Source organism: Eulemur rufifrons, chromosome 21 (assembly GCF_041146395.1).
Source record: "Eulemur rufifrons isolate Redbay chromosome 21, OSU_ERuf_1, whole genome shotgun sequence".
NCBI classification, from domain to species: domain Eukaryota; kingdom Metazoa; phylum Chordata; class Mammalia; order Primates; family Lemuridae; genus Eulemur; species Eulemur rufifrons.
This window is the reverse complement of record NC_091003.1, coordinates 23,941,012-23,958,179: the sequence shown is the minus strand read 5'-3', so window position 1 is coordinate 23,958,179 and position 17,168 is coordinate 23,941,012. Positions and strand designations below refer to the sequence as shown.

General features: G+C 61.6%; 1 protein-coding gene across 4 annotated transcripts; it reads left to right on the top strand.

Annotated features, from left to right (window-relative positions):
• The first annotated feature begins 2,941 nt into the window (after positions 1-2,941).
• Positions 2,942-16,956, top strand: AIFM3 (AIF family member 3). Of its 4 annotated transcripts, none has more exons than XM_069497525.1 (21): positions 2,942-2,976; positions 5,440-5,611; positions 9,401-9,614; positions 9,855-9,964; positions 10,160-10,269; positions 10,347-10,391; positions 10,633-10,729; positions 10,808-10,920; positions 11,189-11,275; positions 11,922-12,013; positions 12,123-12,253; positions 12,375-12,490; positions 12,590-12,661; positions 12,752-12,815; positions 13,401-13,477; positions 13,566-13,683; positions 14,991-15,089; positions 15,343-15,418; positions 15,657-15,761; positions 16,363-16,383; positions 16,587-16,956. In XM_069497525.1, the coding sequence occupies exons 2-21, from the start codon at positions 5,581-5,583 to the stop codon at positions 16,624-16,626; spliced, it is 1,818 nt and encodes a 605-aa protein (XP_069353626.1). In that variant the 5' UTR covers positions 2,942-2,976; positions 5,440-5,580; the 3' UTR covers positions 16,627-16,956. The 4 variants fall into 4 exon arrangements, with proteins under 4 accessions (XP_069353626.1, XP_069353627.1, XP_069353625.1 ...); XM_069497524.1 differs by lacking the exon at positions 2,942-2,976 and adding an exon at positions 4,870-4,914; XM_069497526.1 differs by lacking the exon at positions 16,363-16,383.
• Positions 16,957-17,168: the final 212 nt, after the last annotated feature.

The following is a 17,168-nucleotide window of genomic DNA, read 5'->3' as shown; positions in this document are numbered from 1 at the left end:
GATGATATAAAATCCTCAGAGGGTCTCAGTAAGGGCTGCAGGGGCAGGGCCCACCCTCCAGCCCTGTGGCATCTCCTGACCTCCTGCCTTCTAGTCCAACGCCAGTGCTAGTTGCGGGTATGCTTCTTTTCTGAGCCCTCCATACCACTCTCATCCACGCTACACCCCTGCCCAGAACTCCATGCCCAAGCTAGACTGGACTGGCACGTTCTGAGCTCCCCAAATTTGCCATCTCACCTCCTTGCCCTTGCCCATGGTTTCTTCTGCCTGGATGCTCTTTCCTCTGGTGAGCTCTCACAGGCTGGCTGTCCTCAGCTCCTGCCACCTCCCTCCAGGACATTGGGATGAGGACAGGTTATCCCAGAGCCTGGGTATGGGACAGTGCAGGCAGCAAAGCCAGCAACTTGAGGGGGCCTGAAGAGTCTGATGAGCTGGAGCTGGCCTAGGACGCAGTCGAAGAGCACCTGGGGACGCAGTGGTCAGGCCTGTATGGACAGACTTGGGCAGGGGACAGGCTGGGCTGCAGCAGCCAGGGGAGGCAGGGAGGCGGGGACAGGGCAGGGGATGGGTCTGGGCCCAGGCGCCCCACCCCAGGGAATTCCCCAACCTATGCTTCCGCATGAGTAAGTCTCCATGCAGCCAGCTGTGGCCACCACTGGCGTCCAGCTTGCCCCTCAACACGGCTGCCCTCGCTCAGGTGTTGGCTATGCTGTGTCAGCCTCTCAACATTTCCTGGGGATCAGCTGACATCCACCTCCGCATCCAGTCTTGCCCCTGCCCAGAACCCCAGGCTCAGGGAGGGCCCTGCTGACTCCCAGACTGGCCTCCAGGGGGCGCCAGTGTCAATCCCAGTGTTAGGCATCGAAGCTGGCTCACTTTCTTACCCATCCTGCACACCCCTGCTTGGAGACCCAGGTTGAGTGGAGTGAGGAACTGGGGAAACTGACAGCAGGGAGTGGATGTAAGGAGGGCAGGGGCAAGCCTGCTGCATGATGGGGGTGCCTAGGGATCAGCCCCCTGCTAGGCCGTGGGGGCTAACCCCTCCCATACCCACTGTTTCTCCAGCCTCAGTAATCCCCTTCCTGCCTTTAGGGTATCTGCGGTACTGGGGGTGGGGGAGGCTACCAGACAGCCCAGGTCACCTTACCTGGGGTGGAGCCTAACCATTCGCCCCATCTGGTGTAGTCAAGGCCGCTAGAATGCTATCGCCTTTCCAGCCTGCCTTCCATTTTACCTCATGATCCACAAAGATCTTGCAATTTCTGCCGCACCACGGAGCAGCAGGCACCTCGAGCCCAGTCCTCAGGGTCAAGGGTGCCACGATGAACTTGCCCTGTGTCAGGGCTGCACTTGCCCTTTGTCAGGGTGTCTCCCCAGGTTGTTGGCCTCCTCACAGCCCCCACAGTGACCTGTCCCCCCAGCTTCATCTCTGGCACCCCAAACTCAGCAGCTCCCACCCCACTTCCTGAGGGCCCCTTTGTCCCGTGCCTGGCTCTGCACCTGTCATAATGTCCTGGCAGCAGTCCAGGGGGAGGGCACTGCAGTTACCCTGCTGTGTCCTGGGGAAGCTGGGGCAGAGAGGTTCACTCACTGCCACGGTTACAGAACAGAACTTGAACTCTGCACTGGAGACCCCGTGGCTTTGGACGAGCCTGGCAGGCCTCTCCCCTCCCACTCCCACACCTCTCCCTAATAGCCCAGCACAGCAGAGCCATCTGCCAGGATGTAAGTCCCTGCTCAGCCTCTTATCGGCTGTGTGGCCTTGCTTCTCAGCTCTCCGAATCTGTTTCCCTATTTGTAAATTGGGGATAGAGAATCTTCCTCCGTGGGCTGTTGTGATGGTTAAAGGAATAAATGAAATGCATGTAAAGTCACAGCTATGGTTTCTGATGGGGAACATTGTCTTCCTGGTTAGGGTGGGACTCTGAGGTGGGGCGGGGGATGGCCATCTGCCCAGTGACATGGCCTCTCCTGTGGCAGTGGCAACAATCACACTGTAGAAACCACATGTGTGTGACCCCAGAGGATTGGCCTGAGCAGAGCCATATGTCCCTGCAGGCCTGAGCACCAACCACCTGCCCTGAGTGTGACCCATGCAAGCCCTGCTCCTGCCCTGGGCAAGCCTCAGCCTCCCTGAGCCCCTTCCCCATGGCGCTTGTCCCCCCCACTCTGTGGGGGGATTGCCTGGCACAGGGGACTAGAGACCCACATTGTCTCTGTGCTCCAGGCTGCTAGAGGGACAAGCTCTCCCTGATCACAAGGCAGAGATCCAGACATTAAGGACAATAAAACACCCACGTGCCAGGGGCCAGAATAGAGCCTGGGGCCTACTAGAGCCTGGGGAGGCTGGTCCGGAGGGCTTCCTGGAGGGGGCACAACGTGATTTATGGAGACCCAGGAAGTTTACCTGATGTAATGACAGGTGGGGAAAAATGTAATAAAATATCATTTAAAACAGACCCTGTAACATGTGGGGAGAGGGCCAGGAGAGAGCTAGGAGACCTGAGAAACTGAACTCCCCAAACGGGGGAAGGTATCTGTGGGGAATCCGGGTGTGACTTAGGTTTTCTTTCTTGGAGAGGTTTCTTCGGCTGATTCGACTTCCCCCACGCCACCCAGGGATGGTTCAGAGACTTAGGAAAGAGAGAAACGGAAAAAGAACCCAACCTGGCACATGGCGCAACTTGGCGTCCCTCGGGGGTCGCGGGAATCCCTGGCGACCCAGACCTAGCCCGAGGCGTGCACGTCCCGAGGGGCCCCCGGCTGCCTCCCCACGCCCTGCGACTCCGATCGGGCCTGACCCCTGACCCCTGGCCGCCCCCCACCCGCCTGGCCCCGCGGGGCGGTGCTGGGCGCCGCGGGCTCCCGGCCGCAGTGTCGCCGCAGCGCCAGCCCCGCCCCCGCCCGCTCCTCCCCGCCCCCCCCCGCGGCCGCGGCCCCGAGCGCTTCCCGATCCCAGGCCCGCGCCGAGCCCAGGTGAGCGCCCGCCCGGGGACCCCGGCCCCCACCCCGCCCCGGCTCCGTCGCCCCGCGTCCCGGCCAGCGCTCTCGCGGGTCTCGGACCCGGGGCCGGCGCGTTGGGGAATGGGGGTGGGCTGGAGAGACAGGCCGGGGGCCGGAGCGGACCTTGTCCTCCTCCCCTCCCCCGCCGGCCCCTCCCCCGCTCGCCGCGGGGACCCTACTGTGTGCCAGTCCCCTTCGTGGGCCGCAGGGAGGGGCCGGCAGTGGGACCCGGACGGAGCCGGCAAGGCTGATGGAACCGGCTTCCGAGACCGGGAACTGCACGTGCAAAGGCAGGGAGAGTGGACACCAGGTTTGCGCCGAGCCCCGTGGGGGAGGGGCGGGAGCGGAGCCCCCCCAAATTGGACGCAGGGCCGAGGAGCTCAGACAGCACCCCCAGGACGCCTGGAAGCCACTGAGGGCCCAAGCTGGGCAGGAGCCCCAGGGGCGAGGGTGGGGGAGGTGGAGGACTGCGGAGAGGCTCCTGTCCGGCCGGGGCACCTGTGTGAGGTGGGGCGAATTCAGTGCCTGTCTCACAGGTTGTCGGGGTCCCCGGGACAGGACACGGGCTCCCGGTGAGGAGTTAGCGCTGGGCACTGTTAGAACTTTTCAGCAGTGGCAGCTTGTGGACAACAGACAGCACGCCACACAAACTTGGGGACCCTCCCTCCACGCCCCTGGCAAGGCCCTTTGCCTTTGAGTGGTGTCACTGGGCTCCAAGTCAACCTAGCGTGCAGTGGGTAGCAGCAAAAAGCCCCTGGAGTCTCCTTCGAGGCCTGAAGCCCTGGAGGGTTTAGACCCATGGGTGCCGGGGAAGGGAGGGAATGGCAGGGACAGGCCTCTGGTGGCAAGACCAGGTCTGACCTCTTCTGGGGTCTGAGGTCAGGCAGGAAAGAATGGGCAGGGCTGAGCCAGAGGTGAAGCCAGCACCCGCGGAGGGGCCCCTTAGTGCCCAGGGAGGGGGCAGGTGGGGCGGCTGTTGGCGGAGGTTTACAGACCAGCCTTGGTGACAAGTGGGGAAAAGAGCAAGGGTACGCCCAGGTGGCTTTGGGAACCACCATCTCCTGGCCTGTCACGGGCACTTCTAGGGCAGGTAAGATCAGGGCCAGGTGGTAGATGGTCCTCCCCAACCTGTCCTCCTACCCACGGCCCTTCCTGGTATCTGGGCCAGACCAGGGGGGCCTTAGCCCCACCTCTAGTTAGACTTGAGGAAGAACTTCCAGAGGAAGAACTTCCAGGGGGATGATAGTGGGATGGTCAGTTGTAAACAAGGAGGCTACGCCTTTGTCCTGGGCCTTCCAGAGTCCACCTGTCAGTTGCATCTTCCGGAAGGCCCACCCTGTGGCTTTGAGGACACCTTGGCAGCAGGGATTTCTCTGCTGAGTATGTGCTCCCTCCCCCAACCAGGTGGCCTGCAGGGCGTTAGGGTTAGGGTGATATGGTGGCTTCCTGGGCCCCTGCCCATTTTAGAACTAACTGGAGTGGGCAGGGGGGAGGCCATACACATACCGCCACCTGCCGATTGACCTTGATGAGACCTTGGCCCATCGGTTTCTCCATCTGCTGCCGGGCATGACCTCAGCACCGCGGGCTTGGTGGGCATTAGTGATGGACAGGAGGGGGCGGGCTGTGGCAGGGCTGTGTGCCTGGCTTCCCTCTCTCCCCTAACCCTGTCAGGCCCGGGCTGGCCGCCCACTTTTGTTCACCATAGAGCTGGGTTTCCCTGGGGACCAGTGACTGGCCCAGCCCCACACCCACTCCCGGCCCCTCCTGGCCACAATCACGCTGGGGGGCGGGGGAGGCTGGGCCGCCTCCTGGACCCCTGCCCTCCTCGCCCTGCCTCCCACGGCCAGCAGCCTCAGCCTCGGCCCGCTGCTGGGCTAGGAACAAGGAGCAGTGGGGCCCTTGGAGGAGGTGGGTATCTGAGTGCCAGCACGGGTGGGGGCTAGGGGAAGCCAGTGTCACCCCCACTGTAGGAAGGAGAAACCGGACCAGGAGGGCCTTGGCTTGCCCAAGGTGACCCAGGGTTTGATCCCAGGCATGGTAGCCTCCCAGGAAATTGGGGGTCCCAGAGCTCCCAGGCTGTGAGCTCTGTAGAGAGGAAGTCAAGGACTGGGGGCCTGAGAGTAAAGCAGAAATCAGGGAGGACTTCCTGGACAAGGCGGCTGTGGGGCTGGACTGAGGATGGCTTAGGTTAGGGCAGAGGGGCTCCCCTGGCAGCAGGAACAGCCCAGGGCAAAGGAAGAGGTGGGAGTGAGGGTGCTGGGCTTGGAGAGCCCTAAAAGGGAGGTGCCCTCCAGGGTCCCATGCCTCTGGGACCCAGTTTCCCTGCACACAATGGCTCCAGGCTCAAATGCAGGACTTTTCTAGAAGCTTGTCTCTGTGTCACTACACACACCCCCATCCAAGCCCTGTCTTGATGCCCCAGTGTCCCTGCAGGTCCTAGAGGCAGCTCCAGCTGGGATGGCTGCTCCAGCATCTCCAAGGGTCGCAGGGGGTCCCGCCCCATGGGGGGCGCCCTAGGCCTCTGACAGCCCAGTCTGCGCTCCTGCCTGCCCACCCATCCTCAGGCCACTCGCCATGGGCGGCTGCTTCTCCAAGCCCAAGCCAGGTACCTCTTGCTTCCATCCTCCCTCCCCCCAACTCCTCCCTCCTCCTCCTCCCCTCTGCACTCGCCGCCTCCGAAGTAGGTCAGGCTAGGCAGGAGCCACGCAGAATGTTAATACGCTGCAGGCAGGAGCGGGTGGGGGCCTGGAGCAGCTCTCCTGGCCCCCCCTCCAGTGGGTGCCCCTCTTTATTGGGGGCTTTGGGTGTCGGTGGTGGGAATAGCGGCTGAGTCCCTCTTGGAATGGGGAGAGGAGGGTTCCTCCTATGGTGGGGGTTGGGTGGGGGCAGCGTCCCTCAAGCCTTGGGAAGTGGGCTTCTGGGGACACCCTGAGCCACTGTGTGACCTAGTGCATGCAAGTTACCTCCCTGAGCCTCAGTTTGCCTCTCTACAAAGTGGGCCTGACCGCGCTGACCTCTCAAAGTTGCTGCGAGGATGCAGCAGGCTGGTCCCCACCACCTTTGCCTCTCCGACCTGGCATGAGCTCAGGCTGCCGCCTCAGCTGTTCTGGGCACACCCCTCCATTTGTGCAGGAAACCTCCACCCTGCCCAGCCTGAGCAGCCCCAGCCAGAAGTGGGGGTGTCCTGGGTACCGGGGAAGTCTGAGTCCGTCCTCCACGGGAGACCCATGTGTGTGGGGCTCTCCCTCTGGCACCACTGTCCCTCTTGCCCCTTGCAACACCCAGGGAAGCAGGGGTGTGCAGCCATGTCACAGATGGAGAAACCAAGGCCCAGAGAGGCCTCCAGAGCCCAGCCAGTGCTGCCCCTGCCCCTGCCAGCCACCCTGCCCAGCGGCTCGCCCCAGCTCCCCTTACCCGATACGCTGCGGCTCCATTACCTTGGCACTCTCCAGCCTTGTCTCCTTTTCCTGGGTCTGAGGGAGAACTCGGGGGAGGGGGGAGAGCTGTGCCGCCCCACCCCCCACCGTGCAGAGGGACCCACCTGTGCCTGCTCCAGGTAGCCCCTCCCCCCACTGCTGTGCTGTGGACGCCCAGGCCTGGGCCGCATGCCACCGTCCTCCTTGCCTCAACGCACGCCTCACGCAACTGAGGTCCATTGCTCGCCCTTGTGAGTGGCAGAAGGTTGCCAACTGGCCCCACACTGGGCGCCTGTGGGACTGCCGGGCTGGCAGGAGGCCCTGGGAGAAGATGCCACCTGCGGTTTCTTTTAAAGGACTCCAAAGGGCTGGCCTGCCTGGGACATGCAGCCCCAAGACTTCTAGTGGCCACTATCACCACCCCAGAGGCAGTGCTAAGAACATGGACTCTTGAACCCGAATCCAGCCTTGCCTCTTCCTGGCTGTGTAGCGTTGGGCAGGTGATTTCACCTCTCTGAGTCTCCATGTCCTCATGTGTGGCCTGGCACACAGGAAGCACTTGCGGAACATTATCATTCTGTGAGCTGGGCTCTCTGCCGCCAGGGCTCCCCTGTGGGCTATAGCCAGAGGTACCCATCTGGGCAGGTCAGGGGTGAGGCTCAGAGAACTTCAGGCAGTGAGAGCGTTTGGGGCATGAAAGTTCAGCTGGGGTCAGAAGGGGCCCCGGGGAGACCAGAGCAAGCAGAAGATCTTTGTGCAAGTTCTTCACTTTCTATCCTGTCCACTCGATTCCGTGGCTGCGTGAACATCAGCATACGCTCCCTGCGCTGTCCTCAGGGTTCCATGTTCTTGATGGGAAAACTCCAGGCCAGTCCCTGCTGGACTCAGAGCTGGGGGGAAGTGCAGCTCTCTTGGCATCTGGTCACCTGCCCTTTGTTAAGCCATGGGGCTACCTAAAGGCTTTCCCTCCTCCCCGTGGCTGCCAGGAGGCTCAGAGCTAACTGATAAAACACTACTACCCAACTCCATTTACTGAGCTTCTACTCTGGATTACATATATCATCCCCTTCAGCATTCGCTAAACCAAAGAGGTAGATGCTGTTCTCTCTGTTTTATAAGGAAGAGATTGAGGACAAAGGGTCTTGTGGGCAGCTGGCAGTCATGGAGCTGGGGTCGATTAGTTCTATGGGTGAGCAGAGACACGCCCCCCACACACACCTTTCCACTGACTTAATGCTTCCGTTACACTGTCTTGGCGAGCGTGCCTTGGAGCCTTCTGGAAGGAGCAGAGGATGAAAACAGCCTGGCTTGGCCGCTCTCTGGCCCCCCACCAGGCTGTTCCTGTGAGCTCCCACAGCTCACATAGCTGGTGTCAGCTGAGTCCAAAGCATTTTTCTTTTTAATTCTTCCAAAAACATTCTAACACCATTACATAAAATGTAGAAAATGGAGGGGAAATACCCCACCGGTGACCACCCCCCTACCTGACAGGACAGCCTCAGCGTGGCTGTGTGCTCTGCGTCCCCTGCCAGGCTGGAGTCAAGGAACTGACCTTCAGCCCTGTCCCCTGCTGGGCCTGGGGCTGAGCTGGGGGCTGGGTCGTGAGGATGGGGAGGGGGCACAGGCTGGGAGGTGCGTCTCAGCAGCCAGGCTGGCTTCTTTGTTTGTGGGGTGTCAGGGCCGAGGTGGAGGGGACGAGAGGTGGGGCCGGGAGAAAGCTGCAGGCTCTGGTGTGCTGGGGATGGAGAGGGGCGGCCCCTGCTCGGCATCGGCCCACGCTGTGCCAGGGGCCGCAGCAGCCCGGGAGGCCGGATTATCGCTGCTAAAAATTCTGTTTATTGTTCCCTTCTAATTAGAAAAATACCGCAGGCACATCGTAGGGAATTTGGAAAATGTGGAAAAGTATAAAGAGGAAAATGACAGTCTCCAGCTAACTCCCCTCTAGACTGGGCCCCACGGGCACGCGGAGCAAGTGTCTTCTGTGTGGACGCCCTGGGCGCCTGCACCCCCTCTGTGCTGTGCCCATGCACCCCGCCCCTGTGGGGTTCACTCCCGGGGCCCCAGACCCCTGCACGGGAAAAACCAGCGCTTGGTCAATCATGAGTGATTCTCAAACTGGTGAGAAAAGCTATTTTAAAAAGCTGAAATTGTGTACCTTTCATTTTTTAATTTTGAAAAAAAATTCAAACCTATGGGAAAGTTGCAAGAATAGAACAACGGGGCCGGGCGCGGTGGCTCACGCCTGTAATCCTAGCACTCTGGGAGGCCGAGGCGGGTGGATTGCTCAAGGTCAGGAGTTCGAGACCAGCCTGAGCGAGACCCCGTCTCTATTAAAAAATAGAAAGACATTATATGGACAACTAAAAATCTATATAGAAAAAATTAGCCGGGCATAGTGGCGCATGCCTGTAGTCCCAGCTACTCGGGAGGCTGAGGCAGTAGGATCGCTTAAGCCGAGGAGTTTGAGGTTGCTGTGAGCTAAGCTGACGCCACGGCACTCACTCTAGCCTGGGCAACAGAGTGAGACTCTGTCTCAACAAAAAAAAAAAAAAAAAGAATAGAACAACGGACCTTCAATTCCCTGTCACCCAGATCCACCAGCTGGGAATTGAGCTGTGGCCAGTTTGGGCCCCTGAGTGTCTGCCCAGGAGTCACACCCCATCACCTGTCGTCAGTCAGAATGTGCCAGACTTAGGGCCTCAGGGTTCTTCCCCCACTAGATTCCCAGAGAGGGGGAGTTTCAGGGTCAAAAGCGCTCTGCTCTGTGCCCACCTCCTAATATTGTAATTGCAGAAAGTAATTCAAACAGACCCGGAGCTCCTTCCCTCTGCTTCTTGCTGGTTTTAAGGCTGTAAGGCTGGTTGCTGGCGGGGCAGGGGGAGTCCTGGGGAGTCTGAGCCCCCCACGAGCTGCCCCCAGCTTGAGGCAGGAGCGGACACGGGCTGAGCTGGGGGGCTCATGGCGCTGCCCACCCACAGTGGAGCTCAAGATCGAGGTGGTGCTGCCTGAGAAGGAGCGGGGCAAGGAGGAGCTGTCGGCCAGCGGGAAGGGCAGCCCTCGGTCCTACCAGGGCAACGGCACAGCCCGCCACTTCCACGCCGAGGAGCGCCTGCCCACTCCTCACCCCTACCCCGGCCCCCAGGACTGCGTGGAGGCTGCCGTCTGCCACGTCAAGGACCTCGAGAATGGCCAGTGGGTGCTGGGCTTGGGAGGGGGACCAGGGGCCCCAAGGTGGGAAGGGAAGGTACGGGCCATGGATGGGGGAGCTCCCTGGGGGGCCTGGAAGGGGCTAAGACCGGCTCCTCCTGGACGCTGCCTCTGTGGCTTCTGCTGGTCTGGGCCTGCTCCCCGGGGGGCTGGCCCCAGGAGGGGGTGCCCGCAGCAGGGCATGCCTGTCGCCTGGCCTGACCTCTCAGCACAGCTGCTCCCCAGGATGCGGGAAGTGGAGCTGGGTTGGGGGAAGGTGTTGCTGGTGAAGGACAACGGGGAATTCCACGCCCTGGGCCACAAGTGTCCGCACTACGGCGCACCCCTGGTGAAAGGTGAGATGTGCAGGTTGCGTGTCGGCAGCAGGGGCAGGACCTCCCAGGCCCCGGGCCAGCTCCAGCTCGGCTCCTCCCTGGGCTTCAGGGTCCTCATCTATTAGTGGGGTCTCCTGGGCTGTGGGGAGGGGCTAGCAGTTGCTGGGACACAGGAACCCCTGCTGGTGGCCCCAGCCTAGCACCTCCCACTCCCAGGCGTGCTGTCCCGCGGCCGAGTGCGCTGCCCCTGGCATGGTGCCTGCTTCAACATCAGCACCGGGGACCTGGAGGACTTCCCGGGCCTGGACAGTCTGCACAAGTTCCAGGTGGGGCCAGGATGCGGTGGGGTGGGAGCCTGGGGGTGCGGGGCTAGGGCTGGTCCTGAGCAATGCAGCCCTTGCAGGTGAAGATTGAGAAGGAGAAGGTGTACGTCCGGGCCAGCAAACAGGTGAGGGGACGGCTCGGGGCTCAGGCAGAAGGGACAGATGGGGAGGGCATCCTGGCCCAGAGAACAGCATGTGGGAAGGCCCTGTGGGAGGAGGGTGCCTGGCACATGTGTCTCGGGAACAGAGTGAGGGGCGGTGCGCTGGGCATGAGGCTGGGCTGGTCTTGGCTGTTGGAATGAGGGCTCACGACGGATGGCCATGACCCCAGCTCCCAGCCGGCCCCCACCCTCCCGCCACCCCCAGGCCCTGCAGCTGCAGCGAAGGACCAAGGTGATGGCCAAGTGCATCTCTCCAAGTGCTGGGCACAGCGGCAGCACCAACGTGCTCATTGTGGGTGCAGGTTGGTGGTGGGGTATGAGGGGCAGGGAGGGAGGCGGGAGTGCAGAGAAGTGGTCCCTGGCCCATGGCGCCCCCTCAGGTGCAGCTGGCCTGGTGTGTGCGGAGACACTGCGGCAGGAGGGCTTCTCGGACCGGATCGTCCTGTGCACGCTGGACCGGCACCTCCCCTATGACCGGCCCAAGCTCAGCAAGGTGGGGGGTCGGGCGAGTGGGGGCCCTGTCCCTCTGGGTCCCAGTCAGGCCCGTGTGAAGGCTTGCTTGTCACCCCACAGGTGATAAGCCCTCTGCGCTCATGCCAGGCCCGTCTGTGGTTCTCCCAAAAGATCTGGGTCTGTTGAGTTCCGTCCTGCAGCCCCTGTGTGACCTGGGGCTGTCCCCATGCTCCCTGGGTCCCGTGTGCTCTGCTGTAGCATGGAACAGTGGCTGCCTGGCCCTGTCTCAGGCTGGCTGTCTCCTGCAGTCCCTGGACGCACAGCCTGAGCAGCTGGCCCTGAGGCCCAAGGAGTTCTTCCGAGCCTACGGCATCGAGGTGCTCACCGAGGCCCAGGTACAGGGTCAAGGGTGGGAAACAGGCTCAGGTGGGAGCATGAAGGTCACGAGGCCGTGTGGGCCCCCGGGGGTGTGGGGGTGCTCAGAGCCGCAGGGTGGGGAGACGGGTGATCTGGTCAGGGCTGGGACAGGAGAGGGAGGGCCGGATGGGACTTGGGAGGTAAGGAGGGCTTTGAGGGGAAGGTGATGTCTGAAGCTTAAGGAATGAAGCCCAGGCCGGGCGCGGTGGCTCACGCCTGTAATCCCAGCACTCTAGGAGGCTGAGGGGGAGGATCGCTTGAGCTCAGGAGTTCGAGACCAGTCTGAGCAAGAGCGAGACCCCGTCTCTACAAAAAATAGAAAAAATTAGCCAGACATGGTGGTGTGCATGCCTGTAGTCCCAGCTACTTGGGAGGCTGAGGCAGGAGGATGGCTTGAGCCCAGGAGTTTGAGGTTGCAGTGAACTATGATGATGCCACTGCACTCTAGGTGGGGTGACAGAGCGAGACTGTGCCTCAAAAAAAAAAAAAAAAAAAAGGAATGAAGCCCAGGTGGCGGGAACAGCCCCTGGGGGAGCTGCTCAGAGGGTCTGGCTAGGCTCCAGGAGTGGGTGGAGAGGCCCAGATCTGTGCCCAGGCCCATGGTTTGCCCGGCGGGCGTTGCAGGTGGTCACAGTGGACGTGAGAAACAAGAAGGTCGTGTTCAAGGATGGCTTCAAGCTGGAGTACAGCAAGCTGCTGCTGGCGCCAGGGAGCAGGTGGGAGGATGTCTCCCTCCTGCCCCCCGCTGGACACTGGGCAGGGCACCGGCCAGGACGGGAGGGCTGCGGCTGCCGGGAGGCCCTCCCTGACGCTGCTGTGTCTCAGCCCTAAGACCCTGAGCTGCAAAGGCAAAGAGGTGGAGAATGTGTTCACCATCCGGACGCCAGAGGATGCCAATCGCGTGGTGAGGCTGGCCCGAGGCCGCAATGTGGTCGTCGTGGGAGCTGGCTTCCTGGGTGAGCCGCGGGGGCACTGGGGATGGTGGGGAATGGTTAGGTCATCATGGCTTGTCCCATGGCAGTGCTGGCCCTGGGAGGTGCAGGATGCCAGCCTGCCACCCACTGCCCACCACCCCAGGGATGGAGGTGGCCGCTTATCTGACCGAGAAGGCCCACTCGGTGTCTGTGGTGGAGTTGGAGGAGACGCCCTTCAGGAGGTTCCTGGGGGAGCGCGTGGGTCGTGCCCTGATGAAGGTGAGCCCACCCAGCACCTGGCCCCTCAGAACTCTGGGGTGCAGCCCAGGCCCAGGCTGGGCTCTCACGCACTGCCTGCCCGCCCGCTTGCCCTGCCAGATGTTTGAGAACAACCGGGTGAAGTTCTACATGCAGACAGAGGTGTTGGAGCTGCGGGCCCAGGAGGGAAAGGTGGGCCTTCTCCCTGCTGCCTGCCGCTTGCTGTGCCTCTGGCCTGAGCCCAGGAGCCGGGCCCACCCGCTCACCCCCCACTCCCCACAGCTGAAGGAGGTCGTGCTGAAGAGCAGCAAGGTCGTGCGGGCCGACGTCTGCGTGGTGGGCATTGGTGAGTGGGTGGGCAGGCCGGCATGGATGAGCAGGGCCCCCTGTACACACTCACAAGTGACCTTGGACTAGTCCCTTCCCTGCCCTAAGTCCCAGTTTCCACATCTGTAAAAATGGGGACCCCAACCATACCCACTTCACAGGGCTGTTGGGGAAGGTGTGTCCCAGGCTTTGCCGGGGCCTGGCACGGTGGCTGCGTCCAGTGACTGCTGCCCTCTAATGCTCAGCGCCTGCCCTGCCCCGTGTGGGCTGCGGGGCGCAGGCCAGCCTCTAACTGGCTCCTGCCCCAGCTGAGGTGCCAGCTGGAGGGGTACAAAGCTGGGGGTTGAGGAGGCATGGCGTGCCAACCCCCACCTGGGGGCTTCATGGAGTGCTTCCTGGAGGAGGCAATACCTGAGGCCTGATGGAAGGCCCAGGGGTCTGTGGGGGTCCATGCAGAGGGGACGGGATGCAGGAAGGCCCCAGGGTGGGCACCTGTGGACGTCAGCCTGGGGCTGGTGCAGGGAGTGAGGGCGCGGGGCATGGCCAGCACGGAGGAGGGAGAAGGGTGAGGTCGGGGAGTGGACACAGTGGCCTGTCCTGTCAGGTGCGGTGCCCGCCACGGGCTTCCTGAGACAGAGTGGCATTGGTCTGGATTCCCGAGGCTTCATCCCTGTCAACAAGGTGGGGCTGGGGAGGGAGGGCAGGGTGGTGGGAGGTCCAGGTCAGGGCCCCCGTCTCCCCCATAGAGCCCTGGGCCTTCCCCCCACAGATGATGCAGACCAACGTCCCAGGTGTGTTTGCGGCTGGCGATGCTGTCACCTTCCCCCTTGCTTGGAGGAACAATCGGAAAGTGAACATCCCTCACTGGCAGATGGCTCATGCCCAGGGTATGGCCAACCCCAAGGCAAGTTGGGGGGTGGGAGACTTTCCCAGGGTCTCCCCCAGGCCCATGCCTCAGTTGCTGGCCTTGGGTCCTGGACGCTGTGTTAGGCAGTTAAGGACCTGTGGTGGCCTGTATGGCCAGCCTCATCCAGGTGATCAAGCCAGTGCCAGTGCACAGTGGCTCTGTGGCCAATATACAGAGACCTTCCTTCAGTGCCCTCTGGACACCCCATTTAGCCAGCCACAGACCCCCAATCCCAGTTGTCCTTCCCCTAGCCTTTCCTTTTGTCCTCAAGGACATGCTCTGCAGAATTCCTGACGAAACTGTGCAGCACCCTGGGGAGGGAGAAGGATTTAGTAGGTCAGCTTCCCACTTAATGCCTCTGTTTCCCTCGGGCTACTCGACCATCTCTGTGAACTCACTTGCCTCGTGCAGGTCCCCGGAGGGAGCAGCTAGGCCTGGAGACCTGGGCTCAGTGGGGACATTGTGCTTTCTGAGGAATAGCTTTCCCCTCCTCACATTTGGTGGCCGCCAAATCCCCCAAGCCTCACCCACTGTGCACACCTGGTCTGGGCCCCCAAGCTGCAGGTGCCAGCAAGTTGGCCACCTCTCTGCCTCGTAGAGAGGAACGCCAGACCCCCTGCCTGGGCAAGGGGCTTCTCCTCGGCACCCACCTCTCCTTCCCTCTGTCTGCATATTATCTGAGGGTCTGCTGTTGAAACCCCACTCCTCGTACCAATTTCTTTTCAAGTTCAAGGACTAAAGGACTAGGTTGTAAGGAACCCAAGGCTACTCATCAGGCAAGTATAGCTAGGATTTCACTGGGAGAGTCCAGGGGACTCTGGTCCCATACAAATACTGTGGTCTAGTGGGGCCTCACAGGAGCTGAGAGGTCACCGACACTATCCTCTGTGGGGCCCTGTGTGTGGCTGTCATCTGTGCTTCCCTGGGCATTTATTTATGCCCCATCCTCCTCCCTCTGCAGACCTGATGGGTCTGATTAGTTGTATGTGTGCACAGCTGAAATGGCCGGTTAGCTCCTCCACCCCAAGAAGTAGACTCCAGAGGCAGGACACTTCATTCACATTCTCCAGAGAGGCAGCCTAAGTGGCTAGCTTTGAGCCAGGCGTCCCCTCTGCACCAGTCAGCTGCACCTGCAGCTGGGCTGAGGGCTGAGCAATGATGCCTCTTGACCTCTGGGGAGGCCAGGAGGAGAAGCCACACGCGTCAGGGGTCCCCAGAGCTCCAGGGGCAGGCAGTGTGGGGTGGTGAGGGCAAGCGGGGGAGCTCTCACGGGCCTGGGTCCTGCAGGGCGCGTGGCGGCCCAGAACATGCTGGCGCAGGAGGCGGAGATCAGCACGGTGCCCTATCTCTGGACGGCCATGTTTGGCAAGAGTCTGCGCTACGCGGGTAACCCCAGGAGCCTCGAAAGGGGGGCGGGGTCGAGAGCTTTTAGGGCGGGACTTGGATGTTAGGGCGGGGCTACGAGGATCCTGGGGGCGGGGCTATGACCTCACCCTAAGAACTCGCTGGGCGGGGCCGGGGACTACTCGAAGGAACTTAGGTTGCTGGGGGCGGGGGGTGTCCAGGGCGGAGTTAGGAGGACACAGGGCGCAGACCTCCCCCGGCTCACGTGGGTGCCACCCGCCTGCCTGCCCCACAGGCTACGGAGAAGGCTTCGACGATGTCATCATCCAGGGGGATCTGGAGGAGCTGAAGTTTGTGGCTTTTTACACCAAGTGAGAGCAACGGGATGCAGCGGGGGCTCGAAGGAGCGGGAGTTCGGTGGGAAAGGAGGACTCCTTCCAGACTGGAGCCCAGCCCTGAGCCCCGAAGCAGGGAGGATCTAGTGCTCAGGGCATTCCTCTTGCCCTGGCAAGATCCCTCCCCCAGCCCCAGGTGGACAGGAGTGTGTCAGAGTTTTTAAGAAGGGCTTCTGCCAGGCAGTCCTCAGGTTCGACCACCCTATCCCTGCAGAGGCGACGAGGTGATCGCTGTGGCCAGCATGAATTACGATCCCATCGTGTCCAAGGTGGCTGAGGTGCTGGCCTCTGGCCGTGCCATCCGGAAGCGGGAGGTGGAGTGAGTGTGGGCATGCGAGGCCTGGGGGTGGGTGGACATTCCTTGGAGTGCTGGCTCAAGCTGGCAGACAACTGCCCCCACAGTCCTCCCCTACTCTTGGTACCCATCAGTCTGAGGCTCTGTAGGCTATAGGGGAGCATAGGGCAAGGATTGCAGTTTGGGAGCGGGCTGGCTCTATGTGCTCACGGTGGACAGAAGGGAAGTGGTGTGTGTGCCAGTGCAGGACCAGTGCCGTGGGGAGGGGTCAAGGCCCATTGCTTGGGCAATCACCAGGCCTGAGACACTCAACTGGATGTGGTTGTGCTAAGCCTGGTAGAAGCTAGGTGGGGAAACACAGCTCATGATGACCCTGGCAGTGCCCTAGAGATGTGGGATGGTTCTGGGGGCACTGGACGCCAGCCATTACCTTCATCCTGGCGTGGTGCCAATGAGAGTCACCTGTGGGAGAGAGCCCTCAGGGACTGGGAGGCCACTGGGGGACTGGAGGCCATGAGACAGGGGTAGGCTTCAGGCTGGAAACAAGGGAGGACCAAGAGGGGACGTGATAAATGATGTGCTCTCTCCCTGGCCTTCTCTGTTTCTTTCTCTTGCCTTCGCAAAGGCTGTTTGTGCTGCACAGCAAGTACGTGTATCCTCTGTCCTTCCTGTTGACTGTTCTGAGCCTTTCCCAGAGCTTCCACCCAATGGTCTACCTCCGTCTGCCTAAGCCACATCCCTGCTGGGCACCAGGCCCTGCTGTTCTCAAGGGCCAGCTGCCCATGGTGCCCAGAGTAGGGAACCTGCTCTCTTCCTCTGCCCTGACGCCTCCTCCCCTCATTCCTGCAGGACTGGCGACATGTCTTGGCTCACAGGGAAAGGATCCTGAGCTCGAATGCAGTGGACTTGGGCAGGCACAGTGGGGTCCCCGGGACAGAGGCCAAGGCCTGGGGGCAGGTGCCAATCTCCAATTTCCCAGGATCCCCCAGGGCAGAACCTGAGCCCTCACAGTGCTTGCCTTCTACTGCCTGGCTCCCCTCCAGGGAGGCCTCTGCTGCCTCCAGAAGACGTTCACTCCCCAAGGCCACTGGTGCCACTGAGACCTGGCACTGGAGGCAGGACAGGCCCTGCCTCTTCTCCCTCTGTTGGGACTGGTCCCCTGCAGGACCTTGCAACATGTTAGACATTATCTTAAAATTAAAACGTACATATTTGCAGATCTGTGTGACTCTCAGCGTAATCGGGCCAACACTCATGAAGGAGAGAGCAGACCACGGGGAAAACAGGCACAATCCCAGGGTGCCAAGTGCCACACCAAGGAAGTTTGGCCTGTGAGCCCCCAGAGGAGGTAGCAACTGATTCTGCCCTCCTCCCCTCATTCCCCCGGGGTCAGGGAAAGTTTTTCCAGCAAGTGCCTTTGGATCTGAATTT

Coding starts and splice junctions, on each gene's coding strand:
- AIFM3 (XM_069497525.1), top strand. CDS start 5,581: ATGGGCGGCTGCTTCTCCAAGCCCAAGCCAG. Junction 9,615..9,854: donor AAGGACCTCGAGAATGGCCA/GTGGGTGCTGGG, acceptor GCTGCTCCCCAG/GATGCGGGAAGTGGAGCTGG. Junction 12,662..12,751: donor TGCGGGCCCAGGAGGGAAAG/GTGGGCCTTCTC, acceptor CACTCCCCACAG/CTGAAGGAGGTCGTGCTGAA.